We start from the raw sequence: 20301 nt of genomic DNA, 5'->3' as shown, positions 1-20301 counted from the left end.
CGCTGGGGCGTGGGCCCCGCGGACATGAGCCGCTCGTACTAGTCCTCGGCGGGCCCCGATTTCTCAGCACAGCCCCCTGAGGGAGCGCATCCAGCTGCGGGTTGTGGGAGGCAGCAGCCTCGGCCGGGCTGCTTTGACGCGACCCAACGCGCGCCAAAGCCAAAGGAGGGGTTCGGAGGGAGCCACTCGCCCCGTTGCTCATTCCCCGCCCCGCGCGCCCGCAGCTGCGCACTCCAGTCCACTCAGCTCTCGCTCTGGACGCAGCCGGCAATTGGGCGGACGTCGCTGTAGCCGGCCCGTAGGGCAGCCGTTGTGCGGGGCAGAAGCGCGGTGAGTGTGGGGCGGGCAGCCTCTGCTCGTTCCGTGGTGACGGGCCGCGGTGGGGACGTGGGCCGAGGGGGGCCGGCTCGCTCTGTGCTCCCAGGGCCCGGACAGCCCGCCCCATGGGCCCCGTGGCCGTTATCGCTCCGGGACCACGGGACGTCTCCGCACGCTGCGCCCGCGTCTCTGAGGCACATCGCGAGTGAGTTGGGTGAGGGGCCCTCAGTGCAGGGAGGGACGGGACCTTGCATCCCCTCATATTCAACACCCCCTTCAGCACGGAGGTAACAGTGCCAGCATGCGACAGATCCTTTCCCCCAATGCTTTTGAGGTTGAGGCAACAGGGCCTGGCATATAACATACCCTTTCTCTACTTCAACATGGAGGTAGGTGTGATCTGCACCAATGCAAAGGTAGCTTGACCCAGTTTGTGTCATGCCCTTATCCTTGATGTAGTATGTGGGGTGCTACCTTGAACAGTGCATCCTCTTCTGCCTTTAGTATGAGAGTATTGAGGTAATGGGACTTAGCACATAATTCACCATTTGTTGGAATTATTAATAATTAGAATTATGAATATTAATATTGGAGACCATCAAACATTAATTTAAGCATACATTCCTTTAAATCCAAAGGCCAAATGGTATTTTATACAATAGCTTTAAAATCCTAAAGGCTGAGCAGTTACTATATCCAGTACCACAGTAGTTCACAAACTGTGGGGCATGCCTCCTTTGGGGTGGGGGGTGCACGGCAGGGCCTGGGCCAGCCCCCATGGAGGGCGGGGAGGGAGCACTAACAGCCCAGCTCTGCCCTTAGGCCAGCCCCAGCTCCACTTCACCCCTGGCTCCGTGACCAGCCCAGCTCCGGCCCCAGTGACAGCTCTACCCCGCCTCCAGCCCATTTTTGCCTTCATTCCCTCTCTGCCCCTAGGCCAGCTCTATGTTTAACCCCAGCTCATTCCCCATCTCCGGTTCTGCCCCCAGCTCTGCCTTCAGCCCAAGCTTCTTTGCTGAGTCAACTATGTGGGCAGGGGGCATGGACAGATTCCATTAATCGTAAGGGGGAGCATGACAGGAAAAGTTTGGCCATCACTGCAATACAGTGACAAAATATTCATAAGCATGTGATTAATATATTACAAATAGGCTGAACCTAGCCAAACTGTCTCATCCTGGTATGCTCAAGCATGATCAGATAGTCTGGCAAAGAACTCTAAATTCATACTTTTTTGTACCCTCAACAAATCAATGAAGACATTCCCAATTAATAACGAGCTAAATACCAATTTGGGCAGTTAGCCTTTATTTCTGGTCTTAATCCAGATAAAATTTACCATCTCCTTTTTCACCAAGGTCTTTCCTCTGAACTCTTCCCATCCTTCTTGCAGACCAACAGTTTTTCTGTTGCATATGTCCCAATTGTGAGGTAACACTGATATGTGGGGTGGGAAAGTCCATGTTGGCTGCTTCTAAGACAGAGTCTTTGTCTTATTTAAAACCATCTGCAGTCACCCCTATTGGTCATAGGTCTTCTTTTTAGAAACTTCCCTTTGTCATTAGTTACTCTTTGAACGAGGCATCCTCCCTACTTCATTCCTTCTGGGCTTATAGCTCATTATTCTGAATGCCTTCCTTTACAATACCTATATTTCCTAACCAAACTTAAACTAACTCTTTCTTTACTCTCATATATATTCTACACCACCTTGATTTAAGTCATGTGCATGCCCTTCAGTGCATAGATTTTTAAAGCAAGAAGGGACCATGTTGATCATCTAGCATGACCTATGTAACAGAGGCCAAAGAACCCCACCCAATAATTTTTGTATCAACATAGCAGTGCAGAGACCCTGAGTATTATGGTGTGATGTGCTGTCTTGAATGGAGGAGGCCCTTGCTTGATGTGTTCTGGTATATAGTGTGCTATCTTGAACTGTATTTCTCTCCTGCCTTCAGTATATCAGCACACGATAGGTCCCAGTGTGCGACATCTCAAAGCATACAAACACACGTTCAATATGACAGAATAAAGACATGGGGTCCCAGCATCCAGTATATTGTTTCAAACTATATCCAGTACTACAGTTGACAGCTAGCTGAATCAGTAAACACTTATCCTCTTATGTTAAACTATCAACAAAGACTTGCGCTCTGTTGGTGTGAGTTACATATTTCCCTTGTCTGAAGATGCTCATCCAAGGCCTCTGAGTTCTGTTGGAGTTCAAGCCCCATATTGATGTGCCACTGTTTTAATGGATCATTCTCAGATTTTTGAATCATTTGAATTCTCCATTTGAATCATTCTCAGAGTTTGATTTTGGGGCCTTTAGTGCTCAAACCATAATTCTGTACTGCTTGAGCTAGAAGAATAACTCCATTAGCTGTAGCTATTAGAGGGGGATAAAGATACAACTAATTATTGATTGGAGATCTGGCCCCACACAGACATATTGTCTTGATGTGAGAAGCCTATAGAAAGATAGGCTTCTGCATGTAATACTACATCTGAGCAGCTCCCTTGGTAATACAGATCAAAGCATTATATAGTGGGATATGTTGTTTCAGAGGGTCATGTCACTGTATTAAAGGTGAGGCTACATTGTGGAATGTGGTGTGCCTCACTCTGGATACTTTGCTAGATGAATAATTAGGGACCTACCAAATTCATGGCTGTGAAAAATGTCACAGACCATGAAATTTGATCTCCCCCATGAAATCTGACTGGGGTGGGGGTGCCCTAGCCAGGGATTCCTACCATGGGCTGGGTACCATCTGCTAGTCCCGGCGCAGCCTGGGGAGGGACGGGACTTGCTCTTCCCTTGCAGGGGCTTCTCCCAGAGCTGGGTCAGACCCATTTCTTGGAACCTCCCTCAGCTGCAGGAAGCTGCACTGCTGCTGGCCAGGACACTCCCAACCCAAGTGGGAGGCTGCAGCTCCAGCTGTCAGGTCCTGACACAGGCGGGAGGCTGCTGGGAAAGCCTGCAGGTATGGTAAACACCCTCCCCCCGGCCCAGACCCTGCGACCCTCACTTCTCTGCTGCTGCTGGTGCTGGCTTTAGAGCTTGGTGCCTGGCCAGCAGTCACTGCTCTCTGCCTGCCCGGCTCTGAAGGCAGTACCCCTGCGACCAGCAACACAGAAGTAAGGGTGGCAATTCCCTGGCCCCCATTTGGTCAGGACCCCCATGGTTACAAGACTGTGAACTTTCACATGTAAACATCTAAAACTGTGAAATTGACTATTTAAAAAATCCTATGACTGGGAAATTGACCAAAATGGACCTTGAATTTGGTAGGGTCCTGTTGTTAATTAACTGTGCTAGAGGTGCATTTGTACCGAGAAGCAGACATCTATGATTGAGTTGTTTGGATTCACTCCTATGATGTTTAGTTTTATACAGTGCTATTGCTTACCATGATATTGTTTTCCTATCTATATGCCATTCTTCACAGCTTCCACCTTTACTTACATGTGCTGCGTTCATTTCTTTACATTAGTTAGATTACTTCAGTTCAATGTGTATTATGTGGAACCATAAAATGTCATAGAGTTTAAGCAATCGTATTGTACTATCATGGTAATTTTGGTACAGATGAGTTCTGTGCTGAAACTTACTAATGTTGCTTGGTATTTAAACATAGGGCTAGAACAGCCAAGGTTTAGCTAAGCATATTTAGCCTACATTGATTATATACTTTGTCAACCAAAAACCATGTCGCATGTTAATACTATAAAATGAACCCAAAAGTTAAAATGTATTTCACAAATGCAAATAATCCACAATTCAAGTTTATTTTGATAATAAAAATGCTTGGGAATTATGTTTGTGTTTATGTAGTATGTGGAAATTAAAAATTGTGTTCTGAATTTATATCTTTCAAAAACTAAAATGAAAACCAACATATTTTTTTCAATCTTTTACAGGTATGTTTGCAGACAACCCTCCAGTCTTTTTTAAACTGTTGTGATTACTGGGAGTGCTAATAAGCATGGAGATTAAGTTAGATGTTTTAGTCTCTACGTGTATCAAACATAGGAAACCTTGGCCTCGAATCTCCTGGCTGGGACAGGTGAGAATCTGTAGATTTTTATTTAAACCTAAGTGTACATTAAACATAGTTTTGATTGTGGCAGTTATTTAGCAAATCAGTTTACAAAAAACTCAGGGAATGGTTTAGAAGTGCCATACTGGTTATTAAGTTAGGAAGCACCAAGACAAATCACTGGATTTATTGCTGCCATTTTGACTTCATTCCAAAGTTTCAGTATTGCTCACAATACCTGATGGAGAACATCTTTTGATAGCTGTATGCTTCACAAGAGTTAATATAATTTTTTAATTATGATAATTCCTATTAGTGGTGTTTGGTTATATGCACTGAAAAATATACAGTGTTTGAGATTTTATTCCTCCCCTGGGACAACCATAACAGAACTCAACTATTCTGACCTATGTTCAGTATCTGACATTTTTGTAATAATGTGCAATAGGGGATAGCCAGGGCCTGGAGCCAGGAGTGGAAGTTGCTTATTTTACTTTAAAGATTTCTTTAGTTATACATTTATAAAAGTATATACGTGCACAGATATGGGAATGTATACTTAACCTGCTATAGTGACAGACACTACTGGCACAAGTTTACTGTATCCTTTCTTTTAAAACAACTTATGAAATTATGTAAAAAACTAAGTTAAAGCAGTATCAATATTGCATGGTTAAGCATTTAGTAGCCAGGAAATGCTGTACGCAAAGTTAAACATATAGCCTTAGCTCTCCTTTCTTGCATATATACATTACAATACAGTTTTTACACATATGTTCAAATGTTATCTAATATAGTAGAATTTTTCTTTCGTGAGCTACAGCTCACTTCAAATGAAAGAAAGCTTATGCTCAGGTAAATTTGTTAGTCTCTAAGGTGCCACAAGTACTCCTTTTCTTTTTGCGAATACAGACTAACACAGCTGCTACTCTGAAATTTGAGGGATAGTATGTAATTGTTTAGGGCCTGATTCTTCTTCAATTGAGCGATATGGCAAAACTCCCATTGAATTCAGAGACATAGGATCAGATCTTTAGGGCCTAATCCTGCATTTTTTAGGCACATAGTCTTATTCAGGTAAGTGGGAATAAGGATTGTGGGATCAGGCTAATTAAAAATGATGGGCCAAATTCAACCCTGGCATAAGCGAGTGAGTGCTGAATTTGGCCCTGTATTATAATGGATATGTGCAAAAAGGCAGAGTTAAAGTTTCAGGTTCAGCACTACATGATTTTTGAATGCTTAACTGTGAATTGCATTTTAGCCTTTTGCATTTACTTGATAAAGTCCCCCCACCCCCTCTTTTCTGGTCTTAACACAGTTATCTATATCTGCATCAATTTTCAGGCAAAAATAGAAAATAAGTATTTTTGAAAACTGAAATATTCCTTTTTCCTTTTAACAGGAAAAAGAAGCTATTTTTCTTTTAGATGATAAATGTATAAGTGAAATTAACCTGTTATCAGGAAAGACAAAAAAGAAAATTCCTCGACTTCAATCACTGTTGAAAAATGTTGTCGTCTTAGCAACATCAAGAAATGGTTAAGTATTTTCTCAAGTTCCAATTCAAATTTTTGTTTTAATTTAAGATTGCAACAATTTGGAAACATACAGTACTGTAAAAGGCTCTGATACTGTAGCTGTCTCCACACAAGCACAGGATCTGCTAGTTCAGAGACACTTGAAGGATTGGGGACAAAATGGGGGAAGATAATTTTAAATACTTTATAGTAAAACAATTTAAGAAGTCTTTCCCCTATGAAAACAGGTGCTTGGTTGGCAGGAATACTTACAACAGGAGAACTATTTCTTTGGAATAAAGACCAGGACTATCTGAAAATTGTACCAGCAGTTGAAGAATCTAGTAAGGTGGTTACAGCAGCACAAGGTAGGACTCTCCAATTTGTCTTTTTTATTACAATTAAAAATAGAAAACATATGTTGACAAGAAAGATCTTCCTCTTGATGATTAAATTTTATTTAATAAATAATGACTAACTTTTATTTGGCAGAAGAGAGAGTTGTAAATGTAATTAGCAAACCTTAATTTTTTATTAACAGAAATGTTAATTACATTTTGGATTTCCAAACTCTTCAGATTCTGTCTTAAACAGAATAACTTTTTTTTTTTTTTTTGATGGTTGGATGGTGGGGATGAGGGTAAGATAGATGTGCATATAGATCCTTTAATGTTTTAAAGTGCTTTGTTCCTGCTGTTAAAATTAAACAAGACTTTGGTTTGAGAGAGCTGTCTAGTCACCTGTGTTAACCACTGGTCACATGCTCCAGAAGGGGAGACTTGCTGAATAATGAAGGTTGATACACAGCCCAAGGCCTGATTTAAGAGTGGACGAATTGTGGGATTCCACCCTAGGAGAGGTGAAGACATGAGCCTTAACATCTGAGGTTGAGCATTCAGTGAGACCAGAAAAGGGGACAGAGTTGCCTCTAGCCCTGTAACCATGACAAATGTAATAAGTGTTTCCAGGGGACTGCATCCTGAAGGGTGAACTTGAAGAAAAGTGCCCATTTTGAGGAATTGTGGGTGAACTGAGAGGCAACCATGGGGGTAATGGTAAAGGTCAAGGTAAGGTAGTAAGGGAGACATCTGTGCTTCCATTGAACCCACCACTTGATCTCCTGTCCCTGTGAAATGCCCCTTTGGAATCTCCCCCATTCATCCCCATCCTATGGATGGCCATGAGGAAGGGGTTCCACTTCCCAGCAGTAATGTTGTGCCAGTATACCTAAGGGATCTGCCAGTGCAGTATCTCTTCTGCTGACAACAGGATCTTTGACAGATGGCATATCTTAGTCTGAGATGGGGCTGCTATCTCTCTTTTTCTGTCTGCATCAGGAGCGGCTTTCTGGCTGTCCCTGCCTCTTCACAACAGGGATCAGACAAGAAGACTCAATGTTGCTGCTGAAGTTGGCTTAGTTACACAGATAGTTCTATCCCTGAGCCAACAGCTCTCTAACAAAATGCAACATCTTTTCCAAAGAGATCTAGATCTTAAAGTTCTTCTCTTCACCTCTTTGTAGCAGCCGCTCCCCCGTCTCTCAGCCAGTTCTCTCCTTTAAAGGCAAAAGAGAGAGGGAAATATTCTTTCTTCAATTAAAATTAAAGATTTCTTGGTGTCATTGGGGTTTATTTTTGTATAACACTTACAAATAAAGTTGTTGACTTTGATTTTGATAGCACGCAAAATGTGGTAGGAGCTTTCCAAATACCGAGGAAACTATCATTCAGGCAAGATGATCAAGTAGAAAATTGACAGACTGTATTGTTGTTTGTTTCTTTGTTCTTTTTTAAAAGTTAAACACATTAAATTCTCTGTACACAGTTCAACCTCATCCTCCTCACATCCCAGTTTTTAGCTTCAATTCTAGTATCCTTACATCTCTCTCTTCCAGCATTCAAGCCTGTCTTTCCATATAAAGGAGCGGTTCATTCATGAGATAAGTGAAATAGGGAAGTAGAGGACTTAGTCCTCATAAAAGTGGGTCTTCAGGAGGAATTTAAATAGTGAGGAACCAGTTCAGGTAGGGCATTCCATGCATTGGGGGTGGCATGTAAAATTAAAAAGGTTGTAGCGGAGTTTTTAAACTAAGGGTTGGTGGAAAGCTGACAGGTGTGGAGGAACACATGGTTATGAAAGACACATCCCTTAGGGAAAGATTTCTTAAAGGGGCTACTCTATCAACTTCTATCCTCTCCTCTTTACTATAAAGTTACAAGTAAGAGCTGAAGAGAAACAGTCAAAGGAAAAACAGTACCATTCAATTACCTTCACATGAAGGTAGACAACTAAATATTGACAAATTTTATAAGTGCTTGTGTACAAATCCAAGAAGTCTAAATATAAAGATGGGTGAACTTGAATGCCTGGTATTAAATGAGGATATTGATATAATTGGCATCTCAGAAATTTGATGGAAGGATGGTAATTAATGGGACATGGTAATACCAGAATACAAAATATATAGGAATGACAGAGTAGGTCACGCTGGCTGGGGCATGGCACAATATGTGAAAGAAAGCATAGAGTCAAAAATAGTAAAAAAAAAACTTAAATGACTTAAACAGTATCATAAAATCTCTATGGATAGAAATTCCATGCTTGAATAATAAGAGTATAGCAGTAGGAACATAGAACCAGTCACCTTATCAGGATGGTGATGGCTTTTGTGAAATGGTAAGGAGATTAGAGAGGCTACAAAAACAGAAAACCCAGTAATGAGGGATTTCAACTATCCCCGTACTGACTGGGAATATGTCACCTCAGGATGGGATGCAGAGATAAAATTTCTAAACACCGTTAATGATAGCTTCTTGAAGCAGCTAGTCTCGCGTAAGGGGAGAGTCAGTTCTTGATTTAGTTCTAAGTGGCACACAGGATCTGGTCCAACAGGTAAATATAGCTGATCCACTTGGTAATAGTGACCACAGCACAATTAAATTTAACATTCTTGTAGGGGGATAAATGCCAAAGAAGCCTACCACAATAGCATTTAACTTCAAAAGGGGAACTACACAAAAATGAGGAAGCTAGTTAAATGGAAATTAAAAGGAACAGTCATAAGGGTGACATGCCTGCAAGCTGCACAGAAACTTTTTAAAATCACCATAATAGAGGCTCAAATTCAATGTATATTCCTAATTAAAAAAAATAAAATAAATGCCACCATGGCTAAACAACAGAGTAAAAGAGGTGCTTAGAGGCAAAAAGGCGTCCTTTAAAAATTAGAAGTCAAATCCTACCGAGGACAAAAGTTCGCATAAACTCTGGCAAATCAAGTGTAAAAGTATAATTAGGCAGGCCAAAAGAGAATTTGAAGAGCAACTAGCAAAAGACACACAAACTGACATCACATTTTTTTTTTTTAAAGTACATCAGAAGCAGGCAGCCTGCTAAACAATCAACTGGGCCAGTGGGCAATTGAGGTGCAAAAGGATCACTGAAAGAAGACAGGGCTGTTGCAGAGAAGCTAAATGAATTATTTTTCTGTCTTCACTGCAGATGAAGGTTCCAGCTGTTCTTTTTAGGTTCCAGACTGAGGTGTTGGTAGAGGAGGTTTTGGAAGAAACAGATAAATTAAACAGTAATAAGTCACCAGGACCAGGTGATATTCACCCAAGAGTTCTGAAGGAACTCAAATATGAAATTGCCAGACTAACAACTGTGCTTAACTTAAATCAACCTCTGTACCAAATGACTGGTGAATAGCTAATGTAACTCTGATTTTTGAAAAAGACTCCAGAGGCGATCTTGCTAATTTGCAGACTGGTAAGCCTAACTTCAGTACCAGGCAAATTGGTTGAAACTGTAGTAAAGAACAGAATTATCAGATGCATAGATGAACCTGATTCGTTGGGAAAGAGTCAACCTGGCTTTTATAAAGGGAAATCATGCCTCACCACTCTGTTGAATTCTTTGAGGGGATCAACAAACATGGACAAAGGTGATATAGTGTGTTTGGACTTTCAGAAAGTCTTTGGTAAGGTTCCTCACCAAAGGTTCTTAAGCAAAGTAAGGCATCATGAGATAAGAAGGAAAGTTTTTTTTCATGGACTAGTAACTGGTTAAAAGATAGGAAACAACGTATAAGAATATATGGCCAGTTTTCACAGTGGAGAGTGGTAAATAATGAGGTAATCCCGCAAGGATCTGTATCGGGAGCAGTGCTGTTCAACATATTAATAAAAAGTCTGGAAAAAGGGGTGAACAGTAAGGTGGTAAAGCAGATGATACAAAATTACTCAAGATAATGAAGTCCAAAGCTGCGTGCAAAGAGTTATAAAGGGATCTCACTAAACGATGACTGGGCAACAAAATGGCAGATGAAATTCAGTGTCGATAAATGCAAAGTACTGCACATTGGAAAACACAATACTGTGCTAGATAGCAATTGGTCTGACTCAGTATGGCCATTATTCTGTTCTTATGGCATGAAGGTTAATGCAGAGATGGTCATAGAGGAAGCAGATAAATGGGACATCAGGTCTGCCATCAGTGGCAGAATGGAGGGACCCACAGTTATGAAGATGGAAATTTAGAGTCTTTAGAACCGTCACTATAAGGTTGACATTGTGATGGTGGAGAAGAGGGTAGCCAATGGACGGGTTTACATGGTCACTTGAGGCAAAGTAGACTTAAAAGCTGTGTGTTGCATGGATTTTGGAAGGGGTGATAAGTGAAGGGAGAAGGGTGAAGACGAGATTATGCTAATCAAGATGAAGACTCTCAAATGTAGCCCAATCATGATAAAGCAATTCCAAAAGAAATTTTAAAACAGGTTTTTCTCTTGCCCCATGTTTACACAGGACATTAGTGTATGGATTGATGCTACTGTGAAGCTTTTTGTGTCTGCAGTTTACACTGAGATGTAATGTATGCTGCCTCCTTTGTCTTTGGAGGCTTACTTCAACAACAAAGATTGTTTCAATTATACCACCTCTCTTACTTCTGCCTCACATACACTAGACAGGTTTCAGAGTAACAGCCGTGTTAGTCTGTATTCGCAAAAAGAAAAGGAGTACTTGTGGCACCTTAGAGACTAACCAATTTATTTGAGCATGAGCTTTCGTGAGCTACATGCATCCGATGAAGTGAGCTGTAGCTCACGAAAGCTCATGCTCAGATAAATTGGTTAGTCTCTAAGGTGCCACAAGTACTCCTTTTTCTTTTTACATACACTAGAGTTACACTTGGTACATATTGTCACAGTTTTGGGACAATTGCATCGGTATTCTCCCTCTGTGGTTCTTTGAGGGCACCAACCTAGGGTTTTTGGCTCCTAGCCATCACCTCTCTTGGGTGAAGTGGACCATGGAGGGAGAGAGACCCATGCCCTGTTACGTTTAACAACACTGCTTGCTGTTCGTGTGTGTCTTCCTTGTATGAAACTCACTAAATGTTCTTTAAAATATTTTTTAAAAACTGGTTTGATTTCAGTTAGTACTCATAACTTTTTTTAGTAAAATCTCTTCATGCAAATCTGTGGACACTGAAAAACCGTCACTTTTCTGACACATTTTTCCAGAGTGCTCCATGAGATTGTACCTGTATGTCTCAGGAGATGGGAACAAGGTGCTACTCATTACTCCTACTGCGTGTGTCTTTCTGTGGGAGAGCACAGAATGCAAAAATATATCCTCTCCTAAAAATACTTCACTGGCTGGGCGTTGGTCACAAATTGTTCCTGAGGAATCAGTTATATTGCCTTCCTCTGAAGATAAAGAAACTGGAATGAGTGCTGATTTCATCAAAAATGAGGTAAAAAAAGTGTAAAATAGCACTGTATGCCGTGTGATTTTTGAAAATGTAAAAACAATTGGAATACTTACACGTATTAATATGAAATAGTAAGTTTCCTAATGTGTGCTTTACAAAGCAAACTGAGTTAGATACTGATTGTGGAGAGTCTTAGCAAACATGGCAATGATTTTGAATTGAACAATAGCTGTTCACAGCCATGAACTTTAGAGTCTGCTTTACTTAGGGCATTTTGGAGTGGACCCTGAGATTCTCTTCTGGTCTTTCAAAAAAAAAAGTGCTGAGGGATATTTTAATTCTTAGTCCCTGTGAGTATTCCACTGTGGGTGTGCACGCTCTCCATGCGCCTAAACTGGAAGATTTTTCACTAGCGGCATTCGTTGGTCCATGCCTGTGCCGCCTCATTGTGCCAAACCAAGGGCATAAAGGTAGACACAGACTGTCTACCTTTCCAATTCCTCTCTACATTTCATGACCTGAGAGAGAACCCTGACGTGTTGGCAGCTTCACTATAATTACTGCTTCAAATCAGGTTTTTCTGTAAATAGTTCTACCTTCTGGATTGTTTTAGTAGTTAGTTAGCATTTTGGAATCCCAGAGTTTCCCCTTCCATTCTCCCCTGCTTAGTATGTCTAAGATCCCCAGTTCAAGTCTTCCATGGTCTGCCCCCTGTCTTCCTGATGAGTGATTCCCCACGACTTATTTATATATTGGCTTGGAGAATCCCACATTCCCTCCATATGCAATATTTGTAATTCTTTTCCGCCCTGAACCCAGCAATACTGAAAATTCCAGTTCCAAAGACACCTGATGGAGCAGTTGTTGAGAGCCCAGTCCAAACCTGGGTCATCTGCTTCCCGTGTATGCTGGCCAGATGTACTTAGTAGCAGCCCTCCTCCTGGATTCTCCATAACTCTGAACCATCAGAAACCAGGCCTAAATACTCTAACCTGCAATGGGAGGAGGGTAAGGACAAATACCCTCATAAGAAGTGGGAGAAATCCCCTCCCGAGGCCTCTATGAAGAGGACTGCATCCCCTGTTCTTTCCAAATCTAATAAGACTCTGTGTCCCATTGTGGATGTGTCAGGAATTCATGGGGTGCATGGATCCCAACCACCAGCACTGAGGTCCAAGCGTGCCCCAAAACCGATAGAGAGAGAGAGAAGCGATTGCCTACTGCACCAAAGGTACCGCGCCACAGCAGGAGGAAGGAGGTTTTGGTGGCACCAACATTCACCACCCAACCTAAATTGACACTGTCTGCTTCATCAAGGGGTAGAAGCCCTTCATGTCCCCCGCTGTTAGATCCTGGTATATTATCTTTTACTACGGCCTGGATCTGTACTCTGACCCCGAGTCGCGGATACTCCTGGAACTGGTAGTCTCTAGGGGAGATATCCACATCATCAGTGCACCATCTGCCATTACTGTATTGCAAGGCATACCGTACCAATGGCTCAGGTGGCAGAATTGAATATTTTTACTTATCTGGTGAGCTAGAAGTTGAGACAGTGACTCCTTTGCCTCTCCAAGGTGGGCGGTTAGCCACAGCAGGGATTCCAGAGTCTCCTGGGCACTTTTGGCAGGGCACTCTACTACTCCAGCAGGGCACACTACTATGCTCGGGACCAATGAGGAAAGCTATGCTGGAGCCAGCCAGGATGGTCTGGCATACCCTAGCTATTTGTGACCTTATCTCCCTTCACCCCCCACCCCCCCAAAAAAAAAAAAAGACAGAAAAAGTAAGGGGACAGAATATTTGTGTTCACACCATGCCCCAGATTCTTTGATGGTTCAGACCATCGCTGAATGCAACAGACTGCACCAGCCTAGGTCTGTTCCCTCTGAAAAGTACACCAAATGATTAGATGAAATAAAGAGTTCTTCCTCTCCCAGTCTTCAGTTTTGCATTGTAAATATCGTATATTGATTTCTAAGTATGACTTTAACTACAGCACATTGTCTGCATTCATCAAAAAACTTCCACAGGAACTCAAATAACAATTTCAGGCCATCATCGACAAAGGTAAATTGACAGCTAGGTCATCCCTTCAAGCTTCAATTAACACTTGTGACATTGTTTCACACGCCAGGTCAACTGTGGTTGTCATGAGGCGGGCTTCATAGCATTGCTCCTCTGGGTTTCCCAAGGAGGTTCGAGATACTGTGGAGGACCTCCCCTCTGAGGGCAACAATTTTCATGAAAAAAATTGATGAGCCTGCACCCCTTAAGGACTCATGTGCAATCTCTGCACTCCTTGGATATTTATACTCTAGCCTATTGGAGGAAGTACTCCAAACCATCTCCTTATAAGCAGCATTCTGCTCCTGAGCATTTTTACTGTCAGAATGTCAGCCTTTTTACTGTCTCAGGAGGAACTAGAGCAGTGGTGAGCAAACGTTTTGGCTCGAGGGCCACATCTGGGTATGAAAATTGTACGGCGGGCCCTGAATGCTCACAAAATTGGGGTTTGGGATGTGGGGGTGAGGTGTGCGGGCTCTGGGGTGGGGCTTTGTATGAGGGGTTGGGGACGCAGGAGGGTGTTCCAGGCTTGGAGGGTGGGACCGAGAGGTTTCGAGGGTGGAAGGGGGATCAGGGCAGGGGGTTGGGGTGCGGGAGGGGGTCGGGGTGCAAGCTCTGGGCGGCACTTACCTCAGTCAGCTCCTGGAAGCAGCGGCATGTTCCCCCCCCCAGCCCCCCCCCCCCACATACTCCAGCTCCTATGTGTAGGCATGGCCAAGCGGCTCTGCGCACTGCACCATCCACAAGCACCGTCTCTGCAGCTCCAATTGGCCTTCATTCCCAGCCAGTGGGAGCTGTGGGGGCGTCGCTTGGGGCAGGGGAAGGGTGTGGAGCCCCTTGGCTGCCCCTACATGTAGGAGCCGGAGAGGGGACATGCCACTGCTTCCGGGAGCCGTGTGGAGCCATGGCACGCACAGAACAGGGCAAGCCGCTGACCCTGCTTCCTGGCTGGAGCCGGGCAAGCCCCGGACCTTGCTCCCCAGCTGGAGCTCGAGGGCCAGATTAAAACATCTGAAGGGCCGAATGCGGTCCCCGCGCTGTAGTTTGCCCACCCCTGTACTAGAGGGTGCAGCACAGCAGACAAACTGCCTCATCGTTGTCCTCTTCCCAATTCCAGCCTCCTGCCAAGAGATCATTTTGATGGGACTCCCCTGGAGTTGCCAAGGCTACACAGCAGAATTTCCTTTCATTCTTGCCACAAAACCCCCTTCCCTGTCCCTCTTCAGGGACCCAACTCATGAGAGGATCCTCAGACAGGAGGTAGACTCCCTAAAGTGGAAACTAGGTCAAATTATGAAGGATGAATATAAACGAACGTAAGCATGTAGGGACAAAATTAGAAAGGCCAAGGCCCTTAAAAAGATCACACTATCTAGAGACCTAAAGGGTAACAAAAAGCCTGTGTTGCACGATCTGATGATGGTTTAAGAAACGGACTCAGTGACTTGGGACCTTAGTCTGCAGCAGCACCTGCTCGAACAGGTCATGTGGTCGGCTTTGGACCTGAGGCCATCATCAGGTCGGAGATTGCCCTCAGGTTCTGAGAGTGCTGCCACTTCATGTTCTGGAGCAGGCACCTCTCTCTCGAAACAGAGGAGCCATTCCCCATCAACTTTACCAAGGAAAAGGTCACATGAGCCCAGTTGACACCACTCCAGGTTTTGGGGTGATTCTTCTGCCTCTCCCAGGAAATACATGGATTGGCATTGAGCTGGTGCTGGTATAGGCGCAGACTTCCCCTCTGCCCCATGGGTGCTCGACCCCGCCAACCCCTGCCCCAGCCCTGCGTCTTTGCTGCCTCCTCTCCCAAGCGTGCCGTGTCCACACTCCTCCCCCTCCCTCCTGGAAAGTCCGAAGAACCACCAAACACCTGTTAGGTGGCCAGGGGGTGGTGGTGTGTGTGTTGGGAAGGGGAGGAGGAAGTGGTGCGGGGGGTGGGGGGAAGCTTGGCTGCCGGTGGGTGCGGAGCACCCGCTAATTTTTCCCTGTGGGTGCTGCAGCCCCGCAGCACCCATGGAGTTGGTAACATTTCCCTGGTAATATAAGAATGACCATACTGGGTCAGATCAAAGGTCCATCTAGCCCAGTATCCTGTCTTCCAACAGTGGCCAATGCCAGGGGCCCCAGAGGGAATGAAAAGAACAAGTAATCATCAAGTGATCCATCTCCTGTTGCCCATTCCCAGCTTCTGGCAAACGGAGACTAGGGACCCCATCCCCGCCCATACTAGCTAATAGCTATTGATGGATCAATCCCCATGAACTTATCTCATTTTTTTTTGAACCCTGTTATAATCTTGGCCTTCACTACATCCTCTGGCAAGGAGTTCCCAGGTTGACTGTGCGTTGTGTGAAAAAATACTTTTTGTTTGTTTTAAATGTGCTGCCTATTAATTTCATTCTTGTGTTATGAGAAGGAGTAAATAACATTTCCTTATTTACTTTCTCCTTACCAGTCATGATTTTATAGACCTGTGTCATATCCCCCCCTTAGTCATCTCTTTTCCAAGCTGAAAAGTCCCAGTCTTATTAATTTCTCCTCATTTGGCAGCCATTCCATACCCCTACTTATTTTTGTTGCCCTTTTCTGAACCTTTTCCAATTCCAATATGTTTTTTGAGATGGGGCTAGTACTTACTGAGTCTTTGTCTCGCTGTTCTTTTTTGACTTTCTTAATTATATTTTTACACTTCATTTGCCAGAGTTTATGCTCCTTTCTATTTTCCTCACTAGGATTTAACTTCCACCTTTTAAAGGATGTCTTTTTGTCTTTCACTGCTTCTTTTAGTTTGTTTAGCCACAGTGGCACACTTTTTTGGTTCTCTTGCCTTTTTTAATTTGGGGTATACGTTTAAGTTGAGCCTCTATTATAGTGTCTTTGAAAAGTTTCAGTGCAGCTTGCAGGGATTTCACTTTTGGCACTATATCTTCTTAAATTGCTCATTTTTGTGTAGTCTCCCTTTCTGAAATTAAATGCTACAGTGTTGGGCTGCTGTGGTGTTTTCCCCACCACAGGGATGTTAAATTTCATTATGGTCACTGTTATTACCAAGCGGTACAGCTATATTCACCTCTTGGACCAGATCCTGTGCTTCACTTAGGAGTAAATCAAGAATTGCCTCTCCTCTTGTGGGTTCCAGGACTAGCTGCTCCAAGAAGCCGTCATTGAAGGTGTCAGACTTTATTTCTGCATCCCGTCCTGAGGTGACATGTACCCAGTCAAGATGGGGATAGTTGAAATCCCCCATTATTATTGTTTTTTATTTTTATAGCCTCTAATCTCCCTAAGCGTTTCACAGTCAGTATCACCATCCTTTCTGTATAGGCTCCCCCTTTCCCAAAAGTTTCCCCAATTTCTAATAAATCTAAACCCCTCCTCCCTATACTGTCATCTAATCTACACATTGAGACCCTGCAGTTCTGCCTTTCTAACTGGCCCTGCGCGTGGAACTGGAAGCATTTCAGAGAACACTACCATCTCTTACTTAACAGCCTAAATATGGTCTCTAGAACCCTTCTCCTATCCTTCCCTACATCATTGGTACCTACATGTACCATGACCACCTGCTCTTTTCCAGCACAATACATAAGTCTACCTAGATGTCTCGAGAGATCCGCAACTTTCTCACCAGGCAGGCAAGTCACCATGCGGTTCTCCTGGTCATCGCAAACCCAGCCATCTATGTTTCTAATGATCTAATCCCCCATAACTGTTACCTGTCTCTTCCTAATAACTGGTACGCAGTAGGGAGGTTAGAAACCCTACACTGTTGATGCCAGCTCTGGCCTCCAGGAGTCCAGTACTGACGGGGGAGATGCTGGTACTGATTGCTTCCATGTCGGTGGCATAGCAGGCATCTACAGACCTCCTCTGCCTTTCGGTCCCAACCTCTCCTTAGTTTCCAGGATTTTGCCAGGGCTGCGTCAGCTATAACCCCTTTGATTGAACAAGCTGCTGAATCCTGGGATCTATCTGGACCACACCCCAGTGTTTCAGTTCCAGAGGTTGTGGAAATAGGATTGGTACAGGGGACCTCAGTACTGGGAACCTCCTCGGCACTGATGGAATTGGCACTGCAAATGCTTCTGTGGCAGCTTTCACCGTCCTTAACATTGGTACCATCAGACACTCTGGTACTGCTGTTCACTTCAGGACTGATACTGCTTCTGGGACCAATACTGTTTCCAACGGCAGTGCCTGGTTCTGATGATGGATGAGTCAGACCTCCTATTTGCTCCCTCTATTCTCATTCTGCTCTTATCTCTGGGATCTTGAAGTTCCTCTGCCTCACTTGGTATGCAAGTGGAGCTCTTACAAGAGAACACCCACAAATTGATGGACATTTTACAGCTGTCTTCTCCTGGGAATGTTGCCCTCCCTATCAATGCACTCCTTGAACTGGCTAAGACCCTCTGGAGCACGCTGGCTTCAATAGTGCCTGTGGCTAAGTGCCTGGAAAAGTGCTGTTTTGTTTTTGTGCAGGGATTTGAGGGGTTTTACTCCCATCCTTCTCCAGATTCCTTAATTGTAACTGTGGTGAACAGCAGTCCACTCCTGAGGTTAGGGACTCTAAATGATTGGACCTTATGGGCAAGAAGACTTGCATCTCCTCCTTACAGATGCAAATTGCTAGCTAGCAAACCTTGCCGTCCAAGTATGATTTTGTTAACTGGACAGCGATGTAAGTTTGCAGAACAGCTGCCCGAGGCCTTGTGGAGGAATTTTGGCATTTGTCACTGAGGGCTGCTTGGCGGCTAAGATGTCCTTGCAGTCCACACTTGATGTCATGGACACCTTGGCCAGGGTGATAGCCTCTGCAGTCACCATGAAGAGGGCTTCCTGGCTGTAGAATTTGAGCATTGCCCCCGATGTCCAGCAAGCCATTGAAGATTTGCCTTTCCAGGGCAAAAGCTGTTCTCGAACACAGCTGATAAGATGCTGCACTCCTTCAGGAACTCCAGGGCTCCTTGGGGGCGCCACTACAGAGTCCAAAAGCAGCAGTATCTTCCGTAGTGTATGTTGGGCCAGACTTTCCCTCCTCCAAGGCAATGGGACTATCCCAGAAAGAGAGGTAAGTCCCACCAAAGAAAGTAGTCGTGGTTGGGTTTTGGCCAGTCCACACCCTCTCCCCTGGTGCCTTCCAAGTGCCCATTTTGACTCCTTGGTCCAGAGCACTGTTCCAGTTGCCGCTCCTCATCTCCCCCCTTTGGGGACAAGCTAACCTGCTTTCACAATGCTTGGGACTCTGTCATTACTGACAGTTGGGTCCTAAGCATGGTCAGATTGGGTTATGCTATCCAGTTAGTCTCCATCCCTCCTCAGGGACTCCTCTCTGGAGTTGCTGCTCCTCGAGCAAGTCCACTCTGCTGGCTTTGAGAGTGGTGGAGAGGGTTCCACCGAAACACCAGGGTCACAGCTTCTACTTCTGTTACTTCCTGATGCCCAAATCCAAGGGAGGGAAAAGACTCATCTGTCGTACTGTTTAGACTGGCTCATGACCGTGAGTGCCTACCTCAGGGCAACCTGTCAAAAGTAGGGCAGACACGCCAAACTGATGGTGTGCTCTGTAATTAGATTTCACCAAGCCAGTAACAAATGTGAACTCCTGGATCATTGTAACAGTCTTACCGTGGAGTCACAGACAGTCCTCTTAGACCAGTGGTCCCCAAACTTTGTACCTCACGCCCTTCCTTACCCCTGTCTGTCCTTCCCATGGAGCCAGGAGCAGAGTAGCAGCTCCGGGGACGGTGGGGCAGGGACGCAGGTAAGAGGGTCGAGGCTGGGGCCACAACTGGGGGCGGGAGCGGACCCTCGGCCAAGGGCCGAGGCCTGCAACAGCAGTCGGGCATAGAGTCCCGGGTATGGGATGGGCAGCTGGGGTGTGGGGCGGGAAGCCTCTCAGACCAGCATCTGAGCCTGAAGCCCAGACCCCACCTAGACAAGCGTTGCCACCGCACTCTGCTTCACCTCTTTTGAGCGGGAGGCTAAGGAAGGGCAAATAGTCTCTTCTCCACAATCTCCTTCCCACCAAGAGCTGCTCAAAACGGGACCCCCTCAGGGAGCATATTATACTGATCCCAGAAATCCTGCGACCTGGCGATGCCCTTTCCACCCCATTGTGTATACTGGAATCCGTGGGCAACATACCCCCCCACAACAGGACTGCCTACCACATCCAGACTGAGAACACAGGAATCGCCTTTACCCCTCAGTACAGCACCCTCAGAACCAGCAGGGGAAGGGGATGAAGAGGAAGAAGAATCCTCAGACCAGGAAGGGACACCACCTACCCACCTGTCATTATCCTCCCCAGATGACACTGTCATGCCTCCTCCCCCCAGTATGGGGGATGATTTTAAACAATTTCAGGACCTATTTAAAAGGGTGGTGAGTTTTCTAGACATCTCTCTGGAAGAGGTTCTGGTGGCACAGCACAAACTTGTGAACATTCTGAACATATCCTCCTCTTCCAAAATCGCTCTTTGCATGAACGATGTGATAATGTAACCTGTCAAGTCCATTTGGCAGACCCCTGCAACGGTTCCACCAATATGCAAGAGGTCTGACAAAAAATATTATGTGCCAGTTAAGGGCACAGAGTTCCTCTTCTCCCATCCAGCACCCAATTCTCTGGT

At 44.7% G+C, this 20301-nt stretch overlaps 1 protein-coding gene across 1 annotated transcript in view; it reads left to right on the top strand.

Moving 5' to 3' along the window:
- Nucleotides 1–248: 248 nt before the first annotated feature.
- Nucleotides 249–20301, top strand: part of CPLANE1 (ciliogenesis and planar polarity effector complex subunit 1) — a 183830-nt gene continuing 163777 nt past the window's right edge. The window contains exons 1-5 of the mRNA XM_074952488.1: nucleotides 249–330; nucleotides 4246–4391; nucleotides 5770–5905; nucleotides 6133–6252; nucleotides 11409–11641. Of these exons, the coding sequence (XP_074808589.1) occupies nucleotides 4311–4391; nucleotides 5770–5905; nucleotides 6133–6252; nucleotides 11409–11641 (570 nt within the window). The 5' untranslated portion in view covers nucleotides 249–330; nucleotides 4246–4310. The remainder of the gene's footprint in view (nucleotides 331–4245; nucleotides 4392–5769; nucleotides 5906–6132; nucleotides 6253–11408; nucleotides 11642–20301) is intronic.

This window comes from Natator depressus, chromosome 5 (genome assembly GCF_965152275.1).
Source record: "Natator depressus isolate rNatDep1 chromosome 5, rNatDep2.hap1, whole genome shotgun sequence".
NCBI lineage: Eukaryota > Metazoa > Chordata > Testudines > Cheloniidae > Natator > Natator depressus.
Note: the sequence above shows the minus strand (reverse complement) of the source record. Positions and strands in the feature narration are given on the sequence as shown.